Genomic DNA, 21,317 nt, shown 5'->3' on the forward strand with positions numbered 1-21,317 from the left:
GAATAATTGATCAACTTGAGTAATTAACTCAAATTATAGTGTTGTATAAAATCCCATCACTATTGCATTTTGCACCGTGCAGATTGATGCTCGGTCACTCACAAAAGGAAAAATATAAAAACTAATATTACTGTTTTGCAATCACATTCTGAAACGTATGCAATTTGGACCGTATTTTTGTATTGTTGAATCTTTCAAATACACAGCTACAACAAAAAATAAAATACAGTAATTCGGTACAGTCGATGTTATTTTCCTGTAATTTGCACTCGTGTGGTCCTTTAGGATTAGAAACGCCCATTAGTGAATTCGACCAATCATATTCATCCTTGTTACGTATGCCGGTGTGTAATGTCTATGACATTTGCTGCCAGAAGAAGCTAGGTCTTGACAGCTAACCGATGAGAGGAAACAACTTATTTTTGTACATTTTTTGCCCCCACTCGCAACCGCGTAGCTAAAATTCGGACTCGCTATCCTATTTACTTACGCCATGACATGTTTTAATGTAGGGTTTTATTTTAAAACTAGTGTTATGATTACACACTTTGTAGAGTAGGCTAACGATAAGGACTAACTTGTACAGTAGACCCGCTTGTGCTTTGGGGTGTCGTTTTAGCTCTGCAACGTACAACATTTAATTTAACTAACTTAAGATAAATTATTCGGTTTCGTATGCCAGCACGAATGAATAATTAAAGCCGGCTCGACTTAGTGAGTCATGTACACAAGGTTAAAGTTAGCTTTTAGCCATTTACTTTTTAATGCTGATTGGTGCGGACAAGTTTGCTTTAATAAGTAGGCCAAGAGGCGAGTGAGAGAAGTAAGTGTAAGTGAAACAGTTTGGGACTTTTGTGAGAGTGTTGGTTAAGTGAGTTGTGAGGTGGCAACATGCTCCTATCCCTTGTCGTGCATACGCACTCGCTCCGGTACTGGTTTCCGGCAACCGTCTTGCTGGGCACGGCACCGGTTTACTTGCTCTCGTGGGGGGCCTGGCGTTTTCTTTCCACGCTATTGCCGGCCAGACTGTACCACACTTTAGACGACAGGCTATACTGCATCTACCAGAGCATGGTCCTCTTCTTCTTCGAGAACTACACAGGGGTGGAGGCGAGTATGAGTTATGCCTGTACACCTGTTATTACTGTTCACCTGTTCTAAATGACACTCGTGGGCAAAAAAATCTATTTGAATGTTGCATGCTTCGAAATATCTTGTGACTGTCAAGTCTTCAAACAGAACCAGATAAGCCTGTTTCCATTCCTTTATTTTGTGGGCCACACCTTTTGATGGAACCTGTACCAGTGACACGTCAAACATGATTGTAGAAGTAAAACACTTTACAGTCTAAATGTTTTTGTTATTAAAGGTGATTATGCATCTCAAGCACTCTCTCACAAGCAAAATTTGGATTCAACTATTTATGTAAAACACGGTATAATACTCTACGTTTAGTTCCATTTAATGTGACGAATATCTGGCAGCTAATCAGTCAGCTGTTTGACAAGTTATAGTATCAAATGTACATTCTCGGTTCTTGTAAAACAGCCCAATCAGGTAAACTCAACAGAAAAAAACCCACTCACTTTCTAATGACTAATTAGGAAGCTGTTGGAAATGTCAGTATGCATCTTGCACATAGTTTTACACAAGTCACACAAGTTAAAAAACAAAAAAAGTCAGGCGGTATTCTCTCTCTCTCTCTGTCTCTTTCTCTCTCTCACACACACACACACAGCACTACCTATAGGTCACGTGAAAACTAATGTATCTGGCAGCTTACCAGTCAGCAGCTCGAGAAGTATCATATAATTTTTTCACTGAGTGTGCCTTTTTGCCAAACAGCAAAAACAGATGCACTCAAATGTATACTCATATACAATACAATACAATACATGCTGATTTATATAGCGCTTTCACAACAGCGGCAGCTGTAACAAAGCGCTTTACAAAACAGTTAACATAAAGTAAAATAATAAACACAACACATAACATAAAACACGGACAGTCGTGCAGTCCTAACCACTTTTCCGTCACACGTTTTGTTGTTTGAAGCAGTTTGAGATGAAAGAGGAGAGAATCAAAGTGTCCTTTAACCAGTGGATCAGAGACGTCATGCTCAAAATGTGCACACGTCAGCTACAAGCTAAGTTTCAAAGTCAACAAGAAGCTGTAGCATCCATTGACGAAAAAAGAGATTGGTTCACTTCTCCTGTCCCATGAAAATCCATTTCAATTCCAAGCGGCGACTCACGGTTCCAAATACGCATCGGCGCTCTTCGCCAACGCTCCTCTCTCCTCATCCTCAACTTCAGCGGCCATCCATCAAGCCGCACCAACGCCAACTGTCCAACAGCGCTGACATAGCCACTGAACAAATCGGGGTTGTGAAAAATGCTGCCCATTACTGGCGCAAAAAACACAAGCGCCCCAGGTCTGTCCAGCACCGACAGTCAATGGCGCCGACATTCCTCCCAATCAAAATCTGTGCTGGTACAGGCGTGCTGCCGAGAAGGCGCAACCACCAAGCACAGATACTGCTCCTTTGACGAATGTCGTGGCCAAAAAGCGCTGAAAACAGTCCATATCAGGTCCACACAATGAAACAACAAACAACATGTGACAAAACAAAAGACAAAAACAGCAAAAAAGAACAAAAAAGCAAGGCTCTTGAAGAGCACTTGCCGAAGGCTGCCTACTCAGGCGCCATCTTCATATGTACAATACTGTATGCAAATCAAAACTGGCTCCATCTGGGAGTCCTGAAAAGCCAGTGAGAATGATGCAAAACAAACCTGTGAACAAAAACGCACAAAAAAGGTAACAACACAAAATATTTAGTTGTCCAGGTGGCTAAAGTTGAGAGTCTATAACTATTTTGATACTGAAACGCACAGAAATGTTTGTAGCGTAATCTTTTTCTCATTTAAAATCAGTCCGCTTATGTAATAGCTTCCAGTAGATATCGCCCCCCCAACATTATTCTCTTCTAAGAGAAAAAAAATCAGCATCGAAAAAAAAAAAAAAAGAAGACACAGATGCTGGCTTTCATGACCTCTTGTGATGTTTGATATGTTCATTTTTCCCACATTTTGTGCCACATTATTTCCACCCCCAAACTTTGGTCAAATTCTAAATTTAACACGCTTTCAAAATGGGTCATGATATCAATGAATGCTGCTTTTTTCTCCATGTCGAATGTGACCACCCACTAGTCTGTACAATGTGGTACTTTTTCAAAACAAATGCTAACCTGCTCTATCTCTTTCCATTCTAGATTGTCATATATGGAGATATACCAAAAACCAAAGAGAATGTGATCTATCTGTCGAATCATCAATGCACAGGTAAACCATGTGTGCATATATGTGCCTGAAACATAATCTAATGTGGCACACAATGGGAATAAAGTCTTTTTGGATCTCTCTTGCAGTGGACTGGATCATTGCTGACATGTTGGCGATCAGGCAGAGTGCCCTTGGCCATGTCAGATATGTTCTTAAAGAAGGACTCAAGTGGCTTCCACTCTACGGATGGTATTTCTCTCAGGTAATGCCCCTGTGTAAGTGCTTTAATGTCAGGTTTGTACTCTGTTGTCATAATGTTGCTCTTTTCATCTCAGCATGGGGGGATCTACGTGAAACGAAGTGCCAAGTTTAACGCAGAGGCTATGAAGAAGAAGCTTGTCTCTCAGAATCAGTTGGGAGCACCAGTAAGACAATCATAGTGTCTGAAATAGGATCTCAGTCTAAATGGTCAACGCATTGTTGTTTTCTGCTGCGCCCATGTGTAGCCAATTGTTTGCCTTCACTGTGCTGTGAAGAAGGACACAGTTATGGAACCAGGGGTCCACTTGATACCATGACTCACACACTGAAATGGGGTTCTAGTTTGAGATACATTGCCAAATACACCCTACTTGCCACAAATTGGGTGCTTAATTTAACATGTCGTCTTCCCACAGATGTACCTCGTCGTTTTTCCAGAAGGAACACGCTATAATCCCGAGCTCAAGAATGTAATCGCCGATAGTCAGGCCTTTGCTACTAAAGAAGGTACTGTCTTGACTGCAAACTGCGACGCCTACACTGCTACATGCTGATGACACACACACAATCTCTAAACAGCTGACTAGGAGTTCTGGTCATCGTTGCAAGTAACTGTTTGACCACGACATACTGTAAGCATTTACTATATAAGTCTGTAAGATGTTATTGCATGCTCAAATAATTACAGTGGAACCTTAAAGGTTCAACACAATTTGTCACTGGGTGGGAGACTTCCAATTTGCTGGAATTTTGATACCGTTTTTCCAATCGGAAATTATAGCAATTGGAAGCGTGCACCCCCAAACCCCTTCTCTCTCTCTCAAAAAAAGTGTGTGTGTGTGTGTGTGTGTCTCGTTTTTGTATGTATATATTAGGGCTGGACAATATGGCTGAAAAGTGCATCGTAATATAAGTAATTCATATGGAACAATGTTGATGTCGTGTATATATATATATATATATATATATATATATATATATATATATATATAAATAATACACACACACACACACATTGTCTTTTTATTTGTGCTTTTTAAATATCTTAAGAATAAACTACAACGAAACACACCTTGGGTTGGGTAACATGGCTAAAAAGTAAATATTTTGTCTTGGTCGTTATTGATAATTATTGATTTTTTTTTTAACTACCGGTATTTAAAATGAAGACCTGGAGAAAAAAAAGGCTGATCTAAAGTAATTTTATTTTAAAATACAATATTTAACTTTTAAAAAGCAGTGCAACTATGAAAAGGTCAAACTGGTCAAAATAACTGACAATATCAGTATTTTATATCGGTCTGTATTCACAATTATTGATTTTTTTAAAAAAAACTATTTTAAATAAGAAGCAGCAGTTAAATTGATTAAAGATAAATTAATTAAAGACCAACTATTAAGACGAAAATATTGAGTACCAATAATGTAATAGTTCCATTAACCTTCATTCAATGTTCAGAAAATGTAAATGTAGGGAGCTCATACTAGTCTTATGCTAATAATAAAAATAAATAGTGTTTCTGACCGTTAAGTGTTTGCAAACACCTTTGCAAACTTGACCGAACCCCAATGAGAAAACGACATTCGCTGCGTGCGTAGACGCTCGCAAACCAGTGACAATAAGTCTAATAAAGTGAAAAGTTGTTGAATAAAATTAATTTACATTGCGTGACTTCAAACACTTTCAACTTTCCTGGATTTTCTGCTTTAATGCATTTCATTTGATGTTTGATGAGGTATTGAGGTCATGCTCTCATGCGCTGCAGACACAAAGTGTATCTATATCTCTGAGCCCCAGCTTTAATGTAACACTCCCCTCCTCCCGCCTCCCATTAATCCAACTCATTCACAGGAGCTGACATGCACATGACATTATTTGCAATTAGTGAATGTTAGTGGTATTAGTGAGTAAATAAGCATGCCACTTCCACACTGAACGTACTCCCCAGTAAGTGACGTCTCAGCCCAAGCATTTTCATTGACTTATTCTGTTCTGGAGTCACTCTGCTCCTAAGTCTGAACAAATTGTGATAAAACACAGTCATCAAGATTCATGACAGTTATTAGAAATTTAGAAAAATACCCTGAAAGAAGAGGGAAAAAAACATGTTTATGAAATATGTTTTTTTCATGAGCCTACGCCTTTGACAACGTTGATTTAAGTTATCGTGTAAAGTTGCGATGGAAAAACAACAATAGCACACTCATGAAAACTCGGCGTCATTGGTGGAATAATCGCAGGCAAGTTCAGCCCAAAAGTCTTGCAATTTGAAATTCAGAAAATTTCTTGAACCTCATAAAACATTTTATTGACACTTAAGTCTGTTTTTTAGTAATGTTTTAGAAGCTTGGTTTTACCAGAGCCTCACACTAAAGTAGCAATTTCATTCACAAATACATCCATGTATCTGCAAGCATAAAAGCTGATGAGCAGCATGAAAATGATGAGAAGCTTACCAGGAGATGCAAAACAAACCCAATTGAATTCATGTCTTTGTTCTGTAGGGCTGGCTGTTCTGCAACACACATTAACGCCCCGAATGAAAGCTTCACATATTGCCCTGGAGACCATGAGGGCCCACTTGGATGCCGTCTATGACATCACAGTGGCCTACGAGGGAACGCTTGGCACTGACAACCAAAGAAAACCAGCACCTTCAATGCCAGGTACTTTAATGTTACTTCTCATCAACACTTTATCTCTTTTGATCTAATCGTTTTGTCATTTTTCAAGTAGCCATGGAATGCAAATGCTCGGTCTCTTTAATGATCAGGAGTCGACACATGACTGTGATCTCTCTTGCATGTTTAATTAGTGGCATTTTCCTACATAGCCTACAGCCGCAATTGCTATTCAAAATTGTTTCCGGAAACAGCAAAGAGTACCTGTAACGACTGATTATTCAATTTCACAGCCACTTTTAAAATAGTCGGTCGGGAACAACAGCTGCCAAGCATTCTTTGTTTATCAAGTGTTTACACAGTCGCACGTATTGTTGTACGATCGATTTGGCATTCTGAACAAGCCCTCAGGAATTAATCACAAAGGCAAAATAACCTACTGCCATTGGGTGATTTCCTGTAAACAGCGTGACTCCCTGTTTTGGATTTGTTTTCATTACTGCAATTCGCTGTGATTCAGCGAGTTCTCTGGCAGGGTTTAGAAAAAACATCCCTTCACTGTCGGGAATAAATAGCAGCAAAAAGATGAAAGATGGTAGAACTTCTTTCTCCTCACTCACTTCCTGATGTCATGGGATGAAGTTGACCCTGAGTGAGTGCGTGCGTGCCTGCTTGTGACTCAGACACAATAGGTGAAATCAAAAATTAACAAAGTTCTTTTTTCCTTCCAAATATTTTTATAATTTAAAACTATGGTAATTTTACAATGAAATTTCCAACAAATAAATCCCATGCTCGTTTAATAATATAAAACAAGAAATAGTTCAAATTGAAATAACAGTAATGAATTAATGCCATCATATCCATTTCAAATAGATTGAAAACTAGATTGATAATCGTTCAGGTTCTCAGTCTCAGGACATAGTGAACAATTTTATTTGGGTCAAGTTCATATGTTGTGTGCGTGTACTTGGAAAAATACAAGTTTGGATTCATGTAGGCTCGCAGCGGTCAAAGATCTTGAGAATGGATTATTTTACAGACTATCCCATGGATTAATTGTGTACATGGTTTAAAGTAATTACTAAGCAACCAATTCTGCACGTAAGAGGAGACCAAAATTGTTGTCCACTTGAGGTCCCCATGCTCACATTTCATGTTATAATACCTTAGAGTGTGTGGTGTTAAAGTTGCGCCTGGTGTGGCCAGTGAAATGGGAGTCGGTGAATGAGAGTCTAGCGCCAGCTGTTGACTGACTACTGATAAACCAGTCTGCATGCTGAGTGCCTATGCATCAGTAATTGACAGTAGCAGCTTATTGCGCTCTGCTTGAGACTGCTCTAATAGTATGTGCCGAAAAACGGTCACCGCAACATTTCTTGGCAAAATCAGTTGACAAATTGAATGGCAGTCATTCCTGCGAACAATTTATTGTAGGTCTTTTTTCAAAGTATTTGCATCAATGGAGATTTTGACGGAACTATTCCTCCTTCTGACCATGGTAGCATTCCGGGGTCTTATATTCTGTGGGGTGCACACAAAAATATTGGTCTGGTTCAGGTGAGCACCGGAGATCATTGTTTGGTTTCATTTCTTTCCCGACCCAGTGACCTGATGGATGAACATACAGCACATCTGGGAAAAGTAGGGCCCATGGCCACATCCGGCACGTTCAATCTCTGCAGCCTTTAGGAAGTCAAACTAAAACGCCAAGTCAGTTTTGATCATGTTGTGAATGTGTATCAGAAGTGCAAGCCAAAAAAAGCAGCGGCCATTTGCATGAGAGCCAGCAAAGTCAACCCATCCACCGTAATGGTTGCTTGTAGGACACAATGTGCCACGATCCCAATATCAAAATAAAAGCCTCACAAGTAATAGCGTATGCACATCAATCCCTTAGTTGCCTTTTTATTCTGAAGTTAAACAATCAGCTGGCAGGCAGCCAGAGCAACTCAAAAACGCATGATGCCCCCCCCCCCATAAAAGAAAGGAAGTCCTAGTCCAAGATATTTTTTTCACTCTCACTGTGCCCTCAGTGTTTATTTACGGTCCATATTTCATGTTAGGCTCAAAGTAAAATGGCTTTCTGCTGTTGACTTCAACTTGGTTTCCCCTCTTGGCCGCTGCACCAAGTTTTCCGGATACGATTGGATGTTGTGGAAAAAGGAAGTTTAAATTGTCAGGAGAATCACATGTAGCCTCTTTTATTTTAATTTCCCCCTCTTTTAAGCTGTAAAGAGCCAAGGTTCTTGGTCATTCCATCCTTGATTTCCCAGGTGATAAGTGCCTCAGTGGAGGTGTGATTTAATACAACTCTTCTTCAGTTAGACTAATCCAACTTTGATTGTTCTCTCTTTACCGCTGGCGGAACCACTTGGTGCACAACCCTACTTCATGGAAGAGCAACTGACTCACCCCTTACGTGCTGCTTTGCTGAAAGCCTCTTCCTGTTTTTGTTTAGTCTCCTTATTATTAGTTTGTTTTTTGTTTTGTTTTATGCCGTGCAGAATTCCTGTGCAAAGAATGTCCGAGGGTCCACATCTACTTTGAGCGTGTGGATGTCAAGGAAATTCCTCCCGAGCCACACTTCTTCCGCCGGTGGCTGCACGAGCGCTTTGAAATTAAGGACCGGTAAGTATACGTGCATCGAAGTCAACTAGCAGTCATATTCTGCTTGTACACTCCCCCATTGAAACATCCCGTCGTGCTTGTGCTTGGTTGACGTCACTATCAACCCAAACAAAACATCAGGGCAAAAGCACAAACACAGCAATAACTTAAGTCAAATACTTCGCTCTGTATACGGCACATGTAGTTTTAGCTTATCTGTAAAGACTCACTACTGACGTCTGCTCCAATTTTTTTCTTGATGTATTTGTTAGGTTTTTCAGTCCAAAAAAAGCTTATCAGCAGAAACAATATTTCTGTGGAAAACACATTATTGCTAATTAAATATTAAATATCAAATCATTTCCAGGTCCTCCTATGTAATTGTAGAACTTTATCATTTGCCACATATCTAGAATTTGAAGTCAATCATTTGGAGTACAGAAAAGGCCTGGCAGCCAGCATGATCACCTGACAAATGTGAGAATGTTGCCTCTGAGCCATGGAGAAAGTGCCCTGTTTTATCCAACTTCATCATACTTTGTGCTCCATCTCTAATCTGAACATTCTGGTAAAGTGCTGTGAGAAACGGAAGACAACTCATCTTAAAGTACCGCTAATATCATTAGTGTGTTCAATAGATTTGACGCACAAATGGAAACGTCTTTTTCTCACCTTTTTATGTTGCTCTTTTGCACAATTGGCACAGGTCAACGTTTTATGAATAAGCTGTCTGCTGAGAAAATGTCTGAGTGTGTGTGGGTGTCTGGCAGTGGAGGGCAAAACATGGCAAGCGCTGTTATTTCATGCAGCCAACTGAGCACTTACAGTACATTGTCAACAGTCCTGCAATACACTCATTCATTTTTATATCCCTAGAATTGTGAGTAATTGGTAAATGGGTTAATAGTAAAATATAACATTATATTGTAAAAATGTTTGAGACATGCAATTTTTTAATTGCTTAATGCTGTCTGATTGAGGGGTGGGTGGCCTCTCATGGAAAAAGTGCATTTATGCAAAAATATCTCACTTGTGTGTGTGTGTACATGTATATACAGAAAAAAAATCCTCATCTCACCCCTCGGGTGGTGTCCGTCCCTCATTCAGCTCGGGTCCTCTACCAGAGCCCAGGAAGCTTGAGGGTTCTGCGCAGTATCCTTGCTGTTCCCAGCACTGCACATTTCTGGACTGAGATGTCCGATGTTGTTCCCGGGATCTGTTGCAACCACTCATCTAGTTTGGGGGTCACTGCCCCGAGTGCTCCGACCACCACAGGCACGACTGTCACCTTTACCTTCCAGGCTCTCTCCAGCTCCTCTCTGAGCCCTTGGTATTTCTCGAGTTTCTCATGTTCCTTCTTCCTGATGTTTCCATCACTTGGGACCGCTACATCCACTACAACGGCTTTCATCTGCCCTTTATCTATGATCACGATATCTGGTTGGTTCGCCATTACCATCTTGTCAGTCTGGATCTGGAAGTCCAAGTTTTATCAACCGTTACCTAGATTCCCTCGTGAATAACGCATGCATCAGAATTACAAGATGTGCAAATGGGGCTGTTTCAATATAATGATTAGAAGGCAATGTGAAGTGTTAAATTGCAGCAGCATTTGTGCACATTCCTCACAAATCTGTCTCCCTTTTCAAAGGCTGCTGGCTGATTTCTACAAGCGTGGCAACGCAGTCAAACTATGCAGCTTCCCCGGGGAGGGCAGACGTTCCCCCTTGGGACTCTCCAAAACCCTCCCGGCCGTGCTCATCTTGGGGGGTCTGACGCTGCCTCTGCTGCTGACTGACACCGGCAGGAAGGTGTACTGGAGAACCTGGGTGTACGGGACTCTTCTAGGTTGGCTGTGGGTCAGTTTGCTTCCTTAACGCACGGCCATAAGATGCGCAAAAGCGGTGCCATGTTTCAGTATTGCCACGCAGGTTGTGTTGCAGAAGCAGAATACTGCGGTACGTAAAGTACAAACACGCCGCCGGCGCACGCGCTCGCACTACACGTGACTCACTGTGCTAAACCGATGCAAAGAATTATTCGTCTTGTGCTACGACTTGTTTCCCGGAACGATCAGGTTTTGGGGAAACAACAGTGGATTTGTTCAAAAGAAACATGAAATTTCTCATTCGAGCTAAAAATAACAATTAACCTCACCCGCTCCCAAATCACGCAAATCATTCAGACGTGTATCCTCGCATGCTCCTCATTGCTCCAGCAGAGGTTGGCCAATCTCTACCCATGGAATTTATCTTGGACACTCAAACAGAAGTCATTCTTCAGAGGGACAGCATTCATATATTTCATGAGTTAGGCTCCGACCTTGCTGTGTGGAGTTTGCATGTTCTCCCCGGGCCTGCGTGGGTTTTCTCCGGGTACTGCGGTTTCCCCGCACATTCGAAAAACATGCATGGCAGGCTGATTGAACTCTCTAAATTGTCCCGAGGTGTGAGTGTGAGCGCAGATGGTTGTTTTTCTCTGTGTGCCCTGCGATCGGCAACCGGTTCAGTGTGTCCCCCCCCCCCCCCCCCCCCGCCTACTTGCCAAAGACGGCTGGGATAGGCTCCAACAACCCCCGTGACCCTTGTGAGGATAAAGCTGTTTGGAAAATGGATGGATGGATGGATGGATGGATGGATGGATGGATGGATGGATGGATGGATGGATGGATGGATGGATGGAAGGTTTCCACATTCCGAATTTGCACTAAGGTTGTTCATTTTGGAACCTCTATTCTGTTCTGTGATGCAACTGACTTAAAAGTTGTTCTCAAAGATTCCTCCTCAAGTCGGAAATAATGTTAACGGAATTCATTGATTCAAGACAGTCCTCATCATCAAACCTTGTGAACCCATGCCATATGACAGTGTTTTCACTAACATTGTACCCTCCTTAGTTGTCATACGAATAGAGACTTGAACACCCGATAAAAATTAGGAAAAATAAAAATTGAAATGCATGCTTTGAAAAAAATGGAAAGGGAATAGACAGCTGTGTAGTAGTGGTTATATAATCTTCTCCGTCTTCACAAACTAATTAATTAGTTTGTGAAGTTGAAGTTGTTTCCTCCAGGTACTTTGGCTTCCTCATCATGCTTTCCATAGACATGCTTGTTAGCTTCATTAAAAATGCTTAATTGTCTTTAGGTGAGAACGAAGCTGACTGATTGTCTACATTTGCCATGTTGTAGACGGACAACCAGTTTACAGTACACACTTTGCTTCCTCTCGCCCAAAGTTAGCTGGGATCGGCTCCAGCTCAGCCAGACCTCCAATCAGGGTGCGTTGATAATGGGCTAGGTGGATTGAATTTTTCTGATCATTTTGACGTTTCACAACTATTTTTTTATAATGTTCTATGGTTGTCATCGCCCTTCTCCGTCGGCATTTTGGGGCATTCTACTTTGGGTCTTCCACTGAACTTTTAAATGACTTGGTGTGTGATGAATGCAACATACTTCTAGTTTGCAGTAGTCAGAAGGGCTTTATCAGCCTGATACCTACGGCACTTTTTGTAATATAAAGGATAATTATATCTCTTTAATAGTCAAAATGAATGTTTCCCTTGGAAAATATATGCATTACGTTGTTTAAAAACGAACATGTCAAGAAAAGGCATGAGAATTAATCTCCTTAATGCTTGTCACTAAATAAATTGTTCCACGAAAGCGGGCATCCAAATTTAGGGGCAGTGGGCTATAATAATCGTGCCAGAGCATATGTTCTGGCCCGCAATGCAAAAAAATAAAAAATGAACTGCAAACAAAACCTAGAAAAATAAATCCCAGAGGAACTGTTAAAAATGCTCATAATACTAATGATCTGTTTGATTCTTGCATCATGTACTGTATGTGTACAAATGTAATAACCCTCAGAGGTTTTATAAATCAACAGCAGAAAAAAAGAATTCCCCTTTGATACACTAAAATAAAACAGCTTTAAAAGAAAGAAAAAAAGCAAATTGCCAAACTTGGTGATTTTTGCCATAATGTTCACGTGTTATGTTGAGCAATACTTTACCAATGCCAGCCATGTTGCACTATTTGTTTTGACTCTATATTGCTTTTGAACTCTTAATGTTTGTGTTGTTACCATGATACTCCTCACATGACAAGATCTACCTTGCTTAAAGCAAAAAAAAAGCTTACAAAGCCATGCAAACTAAAAAAAAAAGCCATTTGTATTATACTCTTCCGCATCTCTGTATTATGAAAAGCACTGTCTGTGTTTTGTTTTCGTGATGCTGTCATCTTTTGTATCTCCTTTTTTCACAATTCACTTTGCACATTGGCAATCCCGGATTTAGTCAAAGATCTATTTTAATCTAAGGTAAAGTAAATGGACGGTTTTTACTCTGTGCTGCTATACTTCACGCTGTACTTCACTCAGTTCAGTCATCTTCCTGGTTCCTATGTGAAGCTTTTTCAGATATTTTGTCAGAACTTTTGTCCTGTCAGGAATTGTTTTCTGTCGACAGCATTTAAAAAATGCCAACTCTGCGCAAACGTGTGCCTTCTCTTTGGAGGAGCGGTTTCTCGTACCTCCCCCAGCTGGAGGACGTCAGCGGCTCTTTACAGTCTTGAAGTCACAGAGGCGTTCAGCGGCCCTGTGCGCTCACTTTCTACACTCAAAGTGGCTTATTTTGCTCGGGAATGCGATATAATTTACAGGTTTTAACAAAATATAGACTTAATGTGTTGCGGGTATGGGTATATAGTCGGAGTGAAATAAAGATGTTTTCCCATTGGAAAGAGTCACTGTGTGTGTTTGTGTGTGTGTGTGTGTGTGTGTGTGTGTGTGTGTGTGTGTGTGTGTGTGCGCATGCGCACACGTGTTGGGGTTTTGAACAAAATGCAAAAATCCCAGGTGGTCACATTTTTTCCTGCCCATTTTTGCATTGTCTGTCTCGGATGGCTGGCCTGATGAGTTAGTTTATTTTTGTGCTCTCTAAAGACACTGTTAAATGCACCATATCACCATGGTCCATTAACTTTCTTAGTGGCTTTTTTTGTTTATTTGTTAAAAGAAATGCTGAAATCATTCTGGGGGCAGCGCAGCATCCAAGTGGTTCGCACGTCTGCCTCAAAGTTCCGAGTTTCTAGGTTTGAATCTCAGCTCCAGCCTTCCTGTGGGGAGTTTGCATGTTCTTCCTCTGGGTACTCTGGTTTCCTAACACATTTAAAAACGTGCACTGATTGAAGACTCCAAAATTTAGAGTCTAGATTGTCCTTAGGTGTGACTGAGTGTGAATGGTTGTTTATCATTCTGTGCCCTGTGGCATACAAAATGGATGGTTCAGGGATGGCGCCACTCCGGGGCTAAGGGAGGCTCATCCTATCAGAATTCTGTGTAGCTCTGAGTTACACCCCAATGGAGGTATTCAATTAGCCCTTAGACTTTAAAACCTTTTACATATTATGGGGCTTTTCACAATTTCAATTTTTCACTAAGATGTTTCACAGACTGTCCCTAAAGCAGGGTGGCTGCGGCCAGCTCCATTCTTTAATCCAACTCACAGATCAATTACACTTTTAATTAAGAGACCCCTAATAATCCATTTTGTAAAGTGCTTATGCTGTACAGAATCACGGCTAGCTGTAGCTGAGCGATTCGAATGCAGCCGATGCCATCACTGTAAAATTCGGTCCATTAATTGGGCAACCCCCCCCCCCCCCAAAAAAAGTTTATTAAAACATGTTTTATACTTCTCACTTATTGGTTTTAAGTTTCAATTAGCTTTTTTATTTTTTAAATAATAGAATTAATTGTGAAGCGAAAATGAAATTTAGATTTTTTAAATCGATCTAAATATATAAATAAAAGTAAAATGTACTCACCATGTGTAAAAAGTCTACATAACTCCACCTTCTCCATATGTGTTTTGGGAGATTTTGTTAATGAACTTTTCCTCCATAATTCTGAAAGGTATGTTTCGCATTAGGCGGCCCTGTAGTCCAGTGGTTAGCACGTGGACTTCACAGTGCAGAGGTACTGGGTTCGATTCCAGCTCCGGCCTCTCTGTGTGGAATTTGCCTGTGTGTACCCCGCTTACTGCCCGAAGACAGCTGGGATAGGCTCCAGTACCCCCTGCGACCCCAGTGAGGATCAAGCGGCTCGGATGATGTATGAATGAATGAATGTTTAGCGTAGTGGACCAAAACTATGGTGAAGGATGGTGGTGGCAGCATCATGCTTTGGGGCTATTTTTATTCAACTTGAACTGTGGCCTTTGACAATTTGGAGGGAATTTAAAACTGTTTCATGCAGTTGACGGCTGAATACCTGTGCTGTATACATTTCGAACGACTTGTTGCGTAAAACTAGAAGCCGCAAATTTTCTACTTTATTGCTGTATTTGAACGTAGCACTGACTATACAGCGCATGCGTGCGACTGTTTCCTGATGAACAAGGAAGTGTAGTCAAATAGGAGCCTTTTTTCTGGACTTTTGCATCGTTTATACGCAAGGTATGTACTTATAAAGCCTGAAAACGCACTTTTTACGTTACAGGCGGTTCGTATCGTTAATATTTTGTTTGTACAGTCGCCGGATACAGTAGTTGATACAGTGAGTGTGCGTCGCGTCATAATGTTCAATAAATAGCAACATCTAGCGGTCAACTCGAGAAAATGTCACCGCTCAAAAAAGTACAGTATATATTTTTGTTGAAATGCTGCATCTACTATACACCTCGAGGTGGCACGTTAATGTCAAATTCTGTACAGCCGGCCCAAAATAAAAGTGAACGAAGCACCTGCTTAGAGCCCTGCGACCACGAGGAGCCCCCAATTGCAACAGGCTTTGCAGTGTCGTGGTAAAACTAACATAAAAAAGGTTACTCTGATCAAGGAATGGTAGTTTATTTTGATTTTTTTAAGTAAAGCTTGTGTCCATTTGGAACATAGATTTAAGCCCCACGTATTAAACTTTAACTTTCGTCACCTTGTTCGGGCACCTCAGCTCAGTCATCAACACTTATTATACTGGCAAGATACTGTAACATTGTGCACAGATAAAAACTAAGGCTGTGCTTAAATATAGGAAATGAAAAACAACTTAAAACAATCATTAAATCCAAATGCATTGCACCTGAATATTACAATTAATAAATTGTTAAAAACGAACATTAAATACAAACGTATTTTATAGTACTCCTACTTAAAAAGAAACTGTACAACTAAAGTGTACTTGAAAAATTAATGTACTGTGCATGAAAAAAAAAAAAAGATTTTTAAAAAAATCTGCAAAGGCTGTATGGATACCCACAAGTTTCACCCTGATATGTTTGATTGTGTTTCATGTTTTAAATGTTACATTGATATGAAACCTAATCAATATGAACTGTTGTCGCAGCTCTTAAATGGCCATCGACTGGATTGGATATGGCTATGCAGCGACCATCTTGCTGGGAGGATATATGGGATACAAGAGAAAAGGTTGAGAGTAGTGTTGCTCCGTCAGTGTTATCTTTGACAGGCGAAAGCAAAAAACAATGTTGAAGTCGTGATCATTATCGTGTGTCTTTTGAAGGCAGCGTCATGTCTCTGATGGCCGGCTTGGTCTTTAGTGGACTGTCTGCTTATGGCGCTTACAACATCTCCAACAAGCCCACCGACATCAAGGTGTCACTGTGTAAGTATCGGGTGGAAAACGTACTCACACTCTCGCACGAGTTCAGACACTTGTCTGTGGACTCGGGTAATGTAAACCCAGTCGGTTTACCTTGGCCTAATCGCTACAAATGATCCAAAAACTGTTAAGACCCCTCCGTGGAATAAAGTTGCAAAAATATGAAAGTGGTTATTTAATGACTATCGTACCATGTTGAGGCTAATCATTCAGAAGCAAGTCATCAAAGAAAAGTCAAGAAAATTTTAGTGCGCCCACTAACGGAAGGCTACGGCAACCATAACCTTTGCCTCTGTTGTGTAATAGTCAAGCCGGCCCTGGTTATTCGGTTGGCACAAGACACAATGTATGCGTGTCAGTCATGAGGCATTCAATTGTTCAAAGTTACCGCAATTCTGTTTTATCAGTTGCGTCTGGGCTCCTTGCGGTGGTCATGGGGACCAGGTATAAGAAGTCAGGCAAACTGGTGCCAGCTGGAATTATGACGGTTCTAAGGTCAGAATTTTAAACTCTGACGTGATCCATAAGACACATTGTAAACACTTGTCTCACTGGTTTCGAGGTTGTGTAATGTTGGCCGCTTTCTTTCTGCAGTTTGTTGATGGTGTTCCGACTTTTGCTCCAGATGGTGGTGTGATTGAAGAGAGGATGCAGACGAGCAGTTTGACATGATACATGATTCCAAGTTTGATTTTGACAACACAAATCCAACATTTTTTACTTTATGACAATTTTGCTTGAATTCCGAGCAGCTTCATGCTTTGCAAGAATCTAGAGATGCAAGAATCTAGAGAGGGGGCGCAGAGGAGCCTATGGCGAGCATCTGATCCTGCCCGCCATGAAAAAACAGCAATGCTTAAAAAAAATCAAAATTGAACTGACACATGCTCACAACAAAGAAGAAATATACATTTGTTTGATTGTAGCACCAGATTTTGATAGAAAGATGTACTAAGGCCCTCAGAGGACCTTATAAAAATGAATTGCCTACTCCTAGAGTAGGAAAAAAAGGTTTCAGCAAACCTGCTTCAATATGTAATTGGAATACTACAAGAATTCATACTTAAATTTTGGACAGATGAAAAAATGTCTGAGATGGAGACTGTCTTCAGTGATGTTTGAACAAAAGCTAAATAGATGTTAGATCAATCACAGAGGAAACTGCATCATTGATTTCCTAATGGACCAAGAGATTTTGACTGAACAAACCACCGCCGCATGATTTGTTTGGTGAAATCAATAAATGGTGCAATGTTTGAAGAGAGAATGGACCTTTTAATGGGCGACACATTCAGAGTCATTTCTGCTTTTCAACACCATTAGAGCATTTTATGGAAATGTTATGTTTAAGTTAAGGACCTCCTTGACGCTTTTGATGTAAATGTCATCTGGTTGAGGCTTCCTCTTGCTTCCCGGCTGCAGGAATCTGGCGATGGCCTCATTTCTTGACATGCGGCCCTGAAAAGCCTAAAAGGAGACACCACTAGGAATGTCACACCTGCACTTACAGTTGATCTCAAAAGTCTACACACGCCTAGTTAGATTGACTCATTTGTCACTTACACACCTTGACATTAGGGAAGTCTGCAAGGATCCCCACAAACTTTTCCTCCAGCATGAGCGTGCATTCCATCAGAAGCACGTCCGCAAGACTCAGCCGACCTCCCACCAGGTAAATGTGGCTCAACAGTTGCTGCACACAACCAATCTTTTAAACAGCGAGCCTAGAGAAGGCCAACTTCTTATGCCTTATGTGATGCTACCTTTTCAAACACGGGCAGGTAGCGCTCCTTTGCTTTGGTTTCGATGTTGCCCAGTTTGGACTTTGGGTCTTGAGCGAAGGGCAGTATCATGATCATTTCCATGAGGTCCATTAGTCCTTCGGAGTACATGTTGATTCTGAAGGATAGGTCAATGTTAAATTGGCTCTAATGAAGCATTCAACAACACAGTGGAACCTGATATTATGTATATTATGTATTCATCTGGAATTTTTATGCTGTTTTATTCCATCAGATCACACTGTACTATTAATGTGAAGGGCTCGCCATTTAAATATAAATAGGGACAAAAAGACGTAAAACAGCACTCCAGCTCATAATATTACTTAAATATTCATTCATTCATTCATCTTCCGAGCCGCTTGATCCTCACCAGGGTCGCGGGGGGTGCTGGAGCCTATCCCAGCTGTCTTCGGGCAGTAGGCAGGGGACACCCTGAATCGGTTGCCAGCCAATCGCAGGGCACACAGAAACGAACAACCATTCGCACTCACACTCACACCTAGGGACAATTTAGAGTGTTCAATCAACCTGCCACGCATGTTTTTGGAATGTGGGAGGAAACCGGAGCACCCGGAGAAAACCCACGCAAGACCGGGGAGAACATGCAAACTCCACACAGGGAGGCCGGAGCTGGAATCGAACCCGGTACCTCTGCACTGGGAAGCCGACGTGCTACCCACTGGACTACCGGGCCGCCTTACTTAAATATGCAACACTATTAATAAGTGTTTCTATTGTCATATGAGAACAATAATATTCCTAGGAAATCATGAAGTTCTATAATGAGCTAGATTGAGGAAAGGACTTGGATAAACCACTGCAGCTAATGAATATTTCAATAATCTCATTAATCTCTCAAGTATTTTGGCGATTAATCGATATATCGGATGAAACAAAAATGTTCCATCCCCATATCAACAAAGGTTGAGTAGCTTTATTCTATTCACTTGTCTAAAACTCATGAATACTAATAAAAGAAATTCAGCTAATGATGACAGAAACTGATTATTTATATTGTTTTTTTTTATATTGATATTATCCTGCGCATTTACACTGCTTATTCTTGTGTTGACTGTCCCAATGAAATAAATCAAGAAATAAAATAAAATAAATTCCCAGTTGGAAACATTAGAGGTTCCACTATTTCAAAATTATTCGATTTGTGGTTCATACTTAACACGATCTTTGATGTCTTTTCCATGCAGATTGTACTTTTCTGCAATGTAATTCAAGATGGCCTTTGTTTGAATGAGCTTCATTCCGTCGATTTCCACCAGTGGGACCTGCTGAAACATGAGGTCTCCATCTGCAGAGAGAGCCACACCCACAAAAACAAGCTGAGTCATTGGGACCAAGTTCACCTGTGCAAAGGTCATTTGTGCCATTTCATTGCTATGGCTAATCTCAGGTGAGTCATTTGTTTAGTTGAGGTAAACCAAGTGATGAATCAACATGATTTAAAGAACACAGTGACCAATTCCCACACACATGAAGTCACTCACCATTTAGCAGTTTGACGTACTGTTCTCGGGTGGTCAGAAGGAACTCATCAAACTGTGGACGTCAAGTAGTACAAAAGTTAATAACGTAGGAGTACTACCCGTCAAATGGTTTACAATGCATACATTTCTCCAGTGCATTCCTGAAAATCATGAGTTTCTAGTCCAATGAAGAGTTTGAAATGATACACGGGAAAGTGGTATACTATCCAGAATGATAAATAATGTACATTTCAGAACTGTACATACATATATTTTTCAGGAAAAAAAAAGAGATGAGTTGAGCATTCAAAGCCGTTCTGCAACAATGGAGGTAGATCGGGGCTTGAAAACTTGGTATTAGTGACTTCTAAACCAAAATGGTAAATGTGAATAAAAGGAGTGGACACACAAAGTCTACAGATTTAAACCCCATCGAGATGGTTGGGGGTGAGCTGACAGAAGAGTGAAGTGCTACATATTTATGGAAGCTAATGTAATAATGTTGTTAAGAACTTTCTCAATATTATTTGATTTAAAAAAGTGATGGCGGCACGGTGGAGGACTGGTTTGCACGTCCGTCTCACAGTGCAAAGGTGCAGGGTTCGATTCTGGGTCCAGCCTTCCTGTGTGTGGTTTGAATGTTCTGCCACTGCCTGTGTGGGTTTTCCTCCACATTCCAAAAACATGCATGGTAGGTTAATGGAACACTTTGTCCCAAGTGTGAATGTGAGGTTGTTCGTCTATGTGTGCCCTGCGATTGGCTGGCAACTAGTTCAGGGTGTCCCCCGCCTACTTCCCCAACACAGCTTGGGCAGGATCCAGCACGCCTGCGACCCGACCCTTGTGATGATAAGCGGATTAGAAAATGGATAGAAAGAGTGGCACCAATGTACTCAGCTGCTCTCTCTGTTTGTTATTATTAGATTGACTAATAATACCTTGAATTATTTTCCCTGTACTTTCATTTCAGAGCATAATGAGATAATATGCTGCATGGATTGTGATATTAAAATAAAATACGTAGTGTTCATCGTCATGATTGGCAGTGGTATACAGCCAATTGATGTGGTAGCTTTGGCATCAAGACTCACGCACCTCCACTCCTGCAACGGTGAGCAGCCAGCGGATTGACTCCATTTTCCCTCTCCCATTGAAGTAGTGCAGCTTTACCCTTTCACTCATGGCTGTTGGTCTGAAAGTTGAAAAGAAATATGGTGGGTGGAAAAAAAGAACAACTTTCACAACTAAAAATACGACGTTTAACATTATTTCCCATACTTACATGCGTCACCTCCTCAATGTTCTGGATGAAGAGTGGGCAGATTTTGCAATTTCCAAATTCCATTTGTAAGGGAAGGCGTGAGGAGTGTTTAAACCCGTCGAATGTTATTGGCAGAGGCTAACCAATAGAAAGGCCTGAAATTAGCATATTTCATTTTCCCCTAAGCATGCTGGGAAAGTGCTTTCCCTGGCTTACTGCTCTTTATTTTTAAGTCGATCGCGGTCTGTCGACACACGTTAAGAATAAAATGTGATTTTTTTCTGATCTTACGTGGTAATTACACCAGAAACGCGAAAATTAATCGACACCGTAATCGTGAGACTTTCAGTTTAAGTAGGCTATATGTAGCCTTGGCTCTGAAT

General features: G+C 40.9%; 3 protein-coding genes across 3 annotated transcripts; 2 read left to right on the forward strand and 1 right to left on the reverse strand.

The window, feature by feature from the left end:
• The first annotated feature begins 341 nt into the window (after positions 1-341).
• Positions 342-12,785, forward strand: agpat5 (1-acylglycerol-3-phosphate O-acyltransferase 5 (lysophosphatidic acid acyltransferase, epsilon)). Its single transcript, XM_052080548.1, has 8 exons — positions 342-1,110; positions 3,278-3,347; positions 3,434-3,549; positions 3,623-3,712; positions 3,965-4,055; positions 6,054-6,215; positions 8,678-8,801; positions 10,432-12,785. The coding sequence occupies exons 1-8, from the start codon at positions 892-894 to the stop codon at positions 10,655-10,657; spliced, it is 1,098 nt and encodes a 365-aa protein (XP_051936508.1). The 5' UTR covers positions 342-891; the 3' UTR covers positions 10,658-12,785.
• A 2,338-nt stretch (positions 12,786-15,123) lies between these two features.
• On the forward strand, positions 15,124-17,675 carry tmem14a (transmembrane protein 14A). Its single transcript, XM_052080551.1, has 5 exons — positions 15,124-15,246; positions 16,133-16,215; positions 16,310-16,411; positions 16,816-16,903; positions 17,003-17,675. The coding sequence occupies exons 2-5, from the start codon at positions 16,140-16,142 to the stop codon at positions 17,043-17,045; spliced, it is 309 nt and encodes a 102-aa protein (XP_051936511.1). The 5' UTR covers positions 15,124-15,246; positions 16,133-16,139; the 3' UTR covers positions 17,046-17,675.
• Positions 17,663-21,071, reverse strand: gsta.1 (glutathione S-transferase, alpha tandem duplicate 1). The gene is made up of 7 exons (XM_052080549.1): positions 20,956-21,071; positions 20,769-20,865; positions 19,695-19,746; positions 19,366-19,498; positions 18,172-18,307; positions 17,976-18,101; positions 17,663-17,875 (listed from the first exon to the last, which is right to left on the reverse strand). The coding sequence occupies exons 2-7, from the start codon at positions 20,853-20,855 to the stop codon at positions 17,738-17,740; spliced, it is 672 nt and encodes a 223-aa protein (XP_051936509.1). The 5' UTR covers positions 20,856-20,865; positions 20,956-21,071; the 3' UTR covers positions 17,663-17,737.
• Positions 21,072-21,317: the final 246 nt, after the last annotated feature.

The sequence above is a fragment of the Hippocampus zosterae genome, chromosome 11 (assembly GCF_025434085.1).
Source record: "Hippocampus zosterae strain Florida chromosome 11, ASM2543408v3, whole genome shotgun sequence".
NCBI lineage: Eukaryota > Metazoa > Chordata > Actinopteri > Syngnathiformes > Syngnathidae > Hippocampus > Hippocampus zosterae.

Bases quoted from the DNA above. Each gene is read 5' to 3' on its own strand.
- agpat5 (XM_052080548.1), top strand. From the start codon at position 892: ATGCTCCTATCCCTTGTCGTGCATACGCACTCGCTCCGGTACTGGTTT. The intron at 3,713-3,964 runs GTAAGACAATCA...GTCTTCCCACAG, and splicing joins AGAATCAGTTGGGAGCACCA to ATGTACCTCGTCGTTTTTCC. The intron at 6,216-8,677 runs GTACTTTAATGT...TATGCCGTGCAG, and splicing joins ACCAGCACCTTCAATGCCAG to AATTCCTGTGCAAAGAATGT.
- tmem14a (XM_052080551.1), top strand. From the start codon at position 16,140: ATGGCCATCGACTGGATTGGATATGGCTATGCAGCGACCATCTTGCTG. The intron at 16,216-16,309 runs GTTGAGAGTAGT...TGTCTTTTGAAG, and splicing joins TATGGGATACAAGAGAAAAG to GCAGCGTCATGTCTCTGATG. The intron at 16,904-17,002 runs GTCAGAATTTTA...TTCTTTCTGCAG, and splicing joins GGAATTATGACGGTTCTAAG to TTTGTTGATGGTGTTCCGAC.
- gsta.1 (XM_052080549.1), bottom strand. From the start codon at position 20,855: ATGAGTGAAAGGGTAAAGCTGCACTACTTCAATGGGAGAGGGAAAATG. The intron at 18,102-18,171 runs GTAGCATCACAT...GGTTGTGTGCAG, and splicing joins ACCTGCCCGTGTTTGAAAAG to CAACTGTTGAGCCACATTTA. The intron at 17,876-17,975 runs GTGTGTAAGTGA...GTCTCCTTTTAG, and splicing joins CAGACTTCCCTAATGTCAAG to GCTTTTCAGGGCCGCATGTC.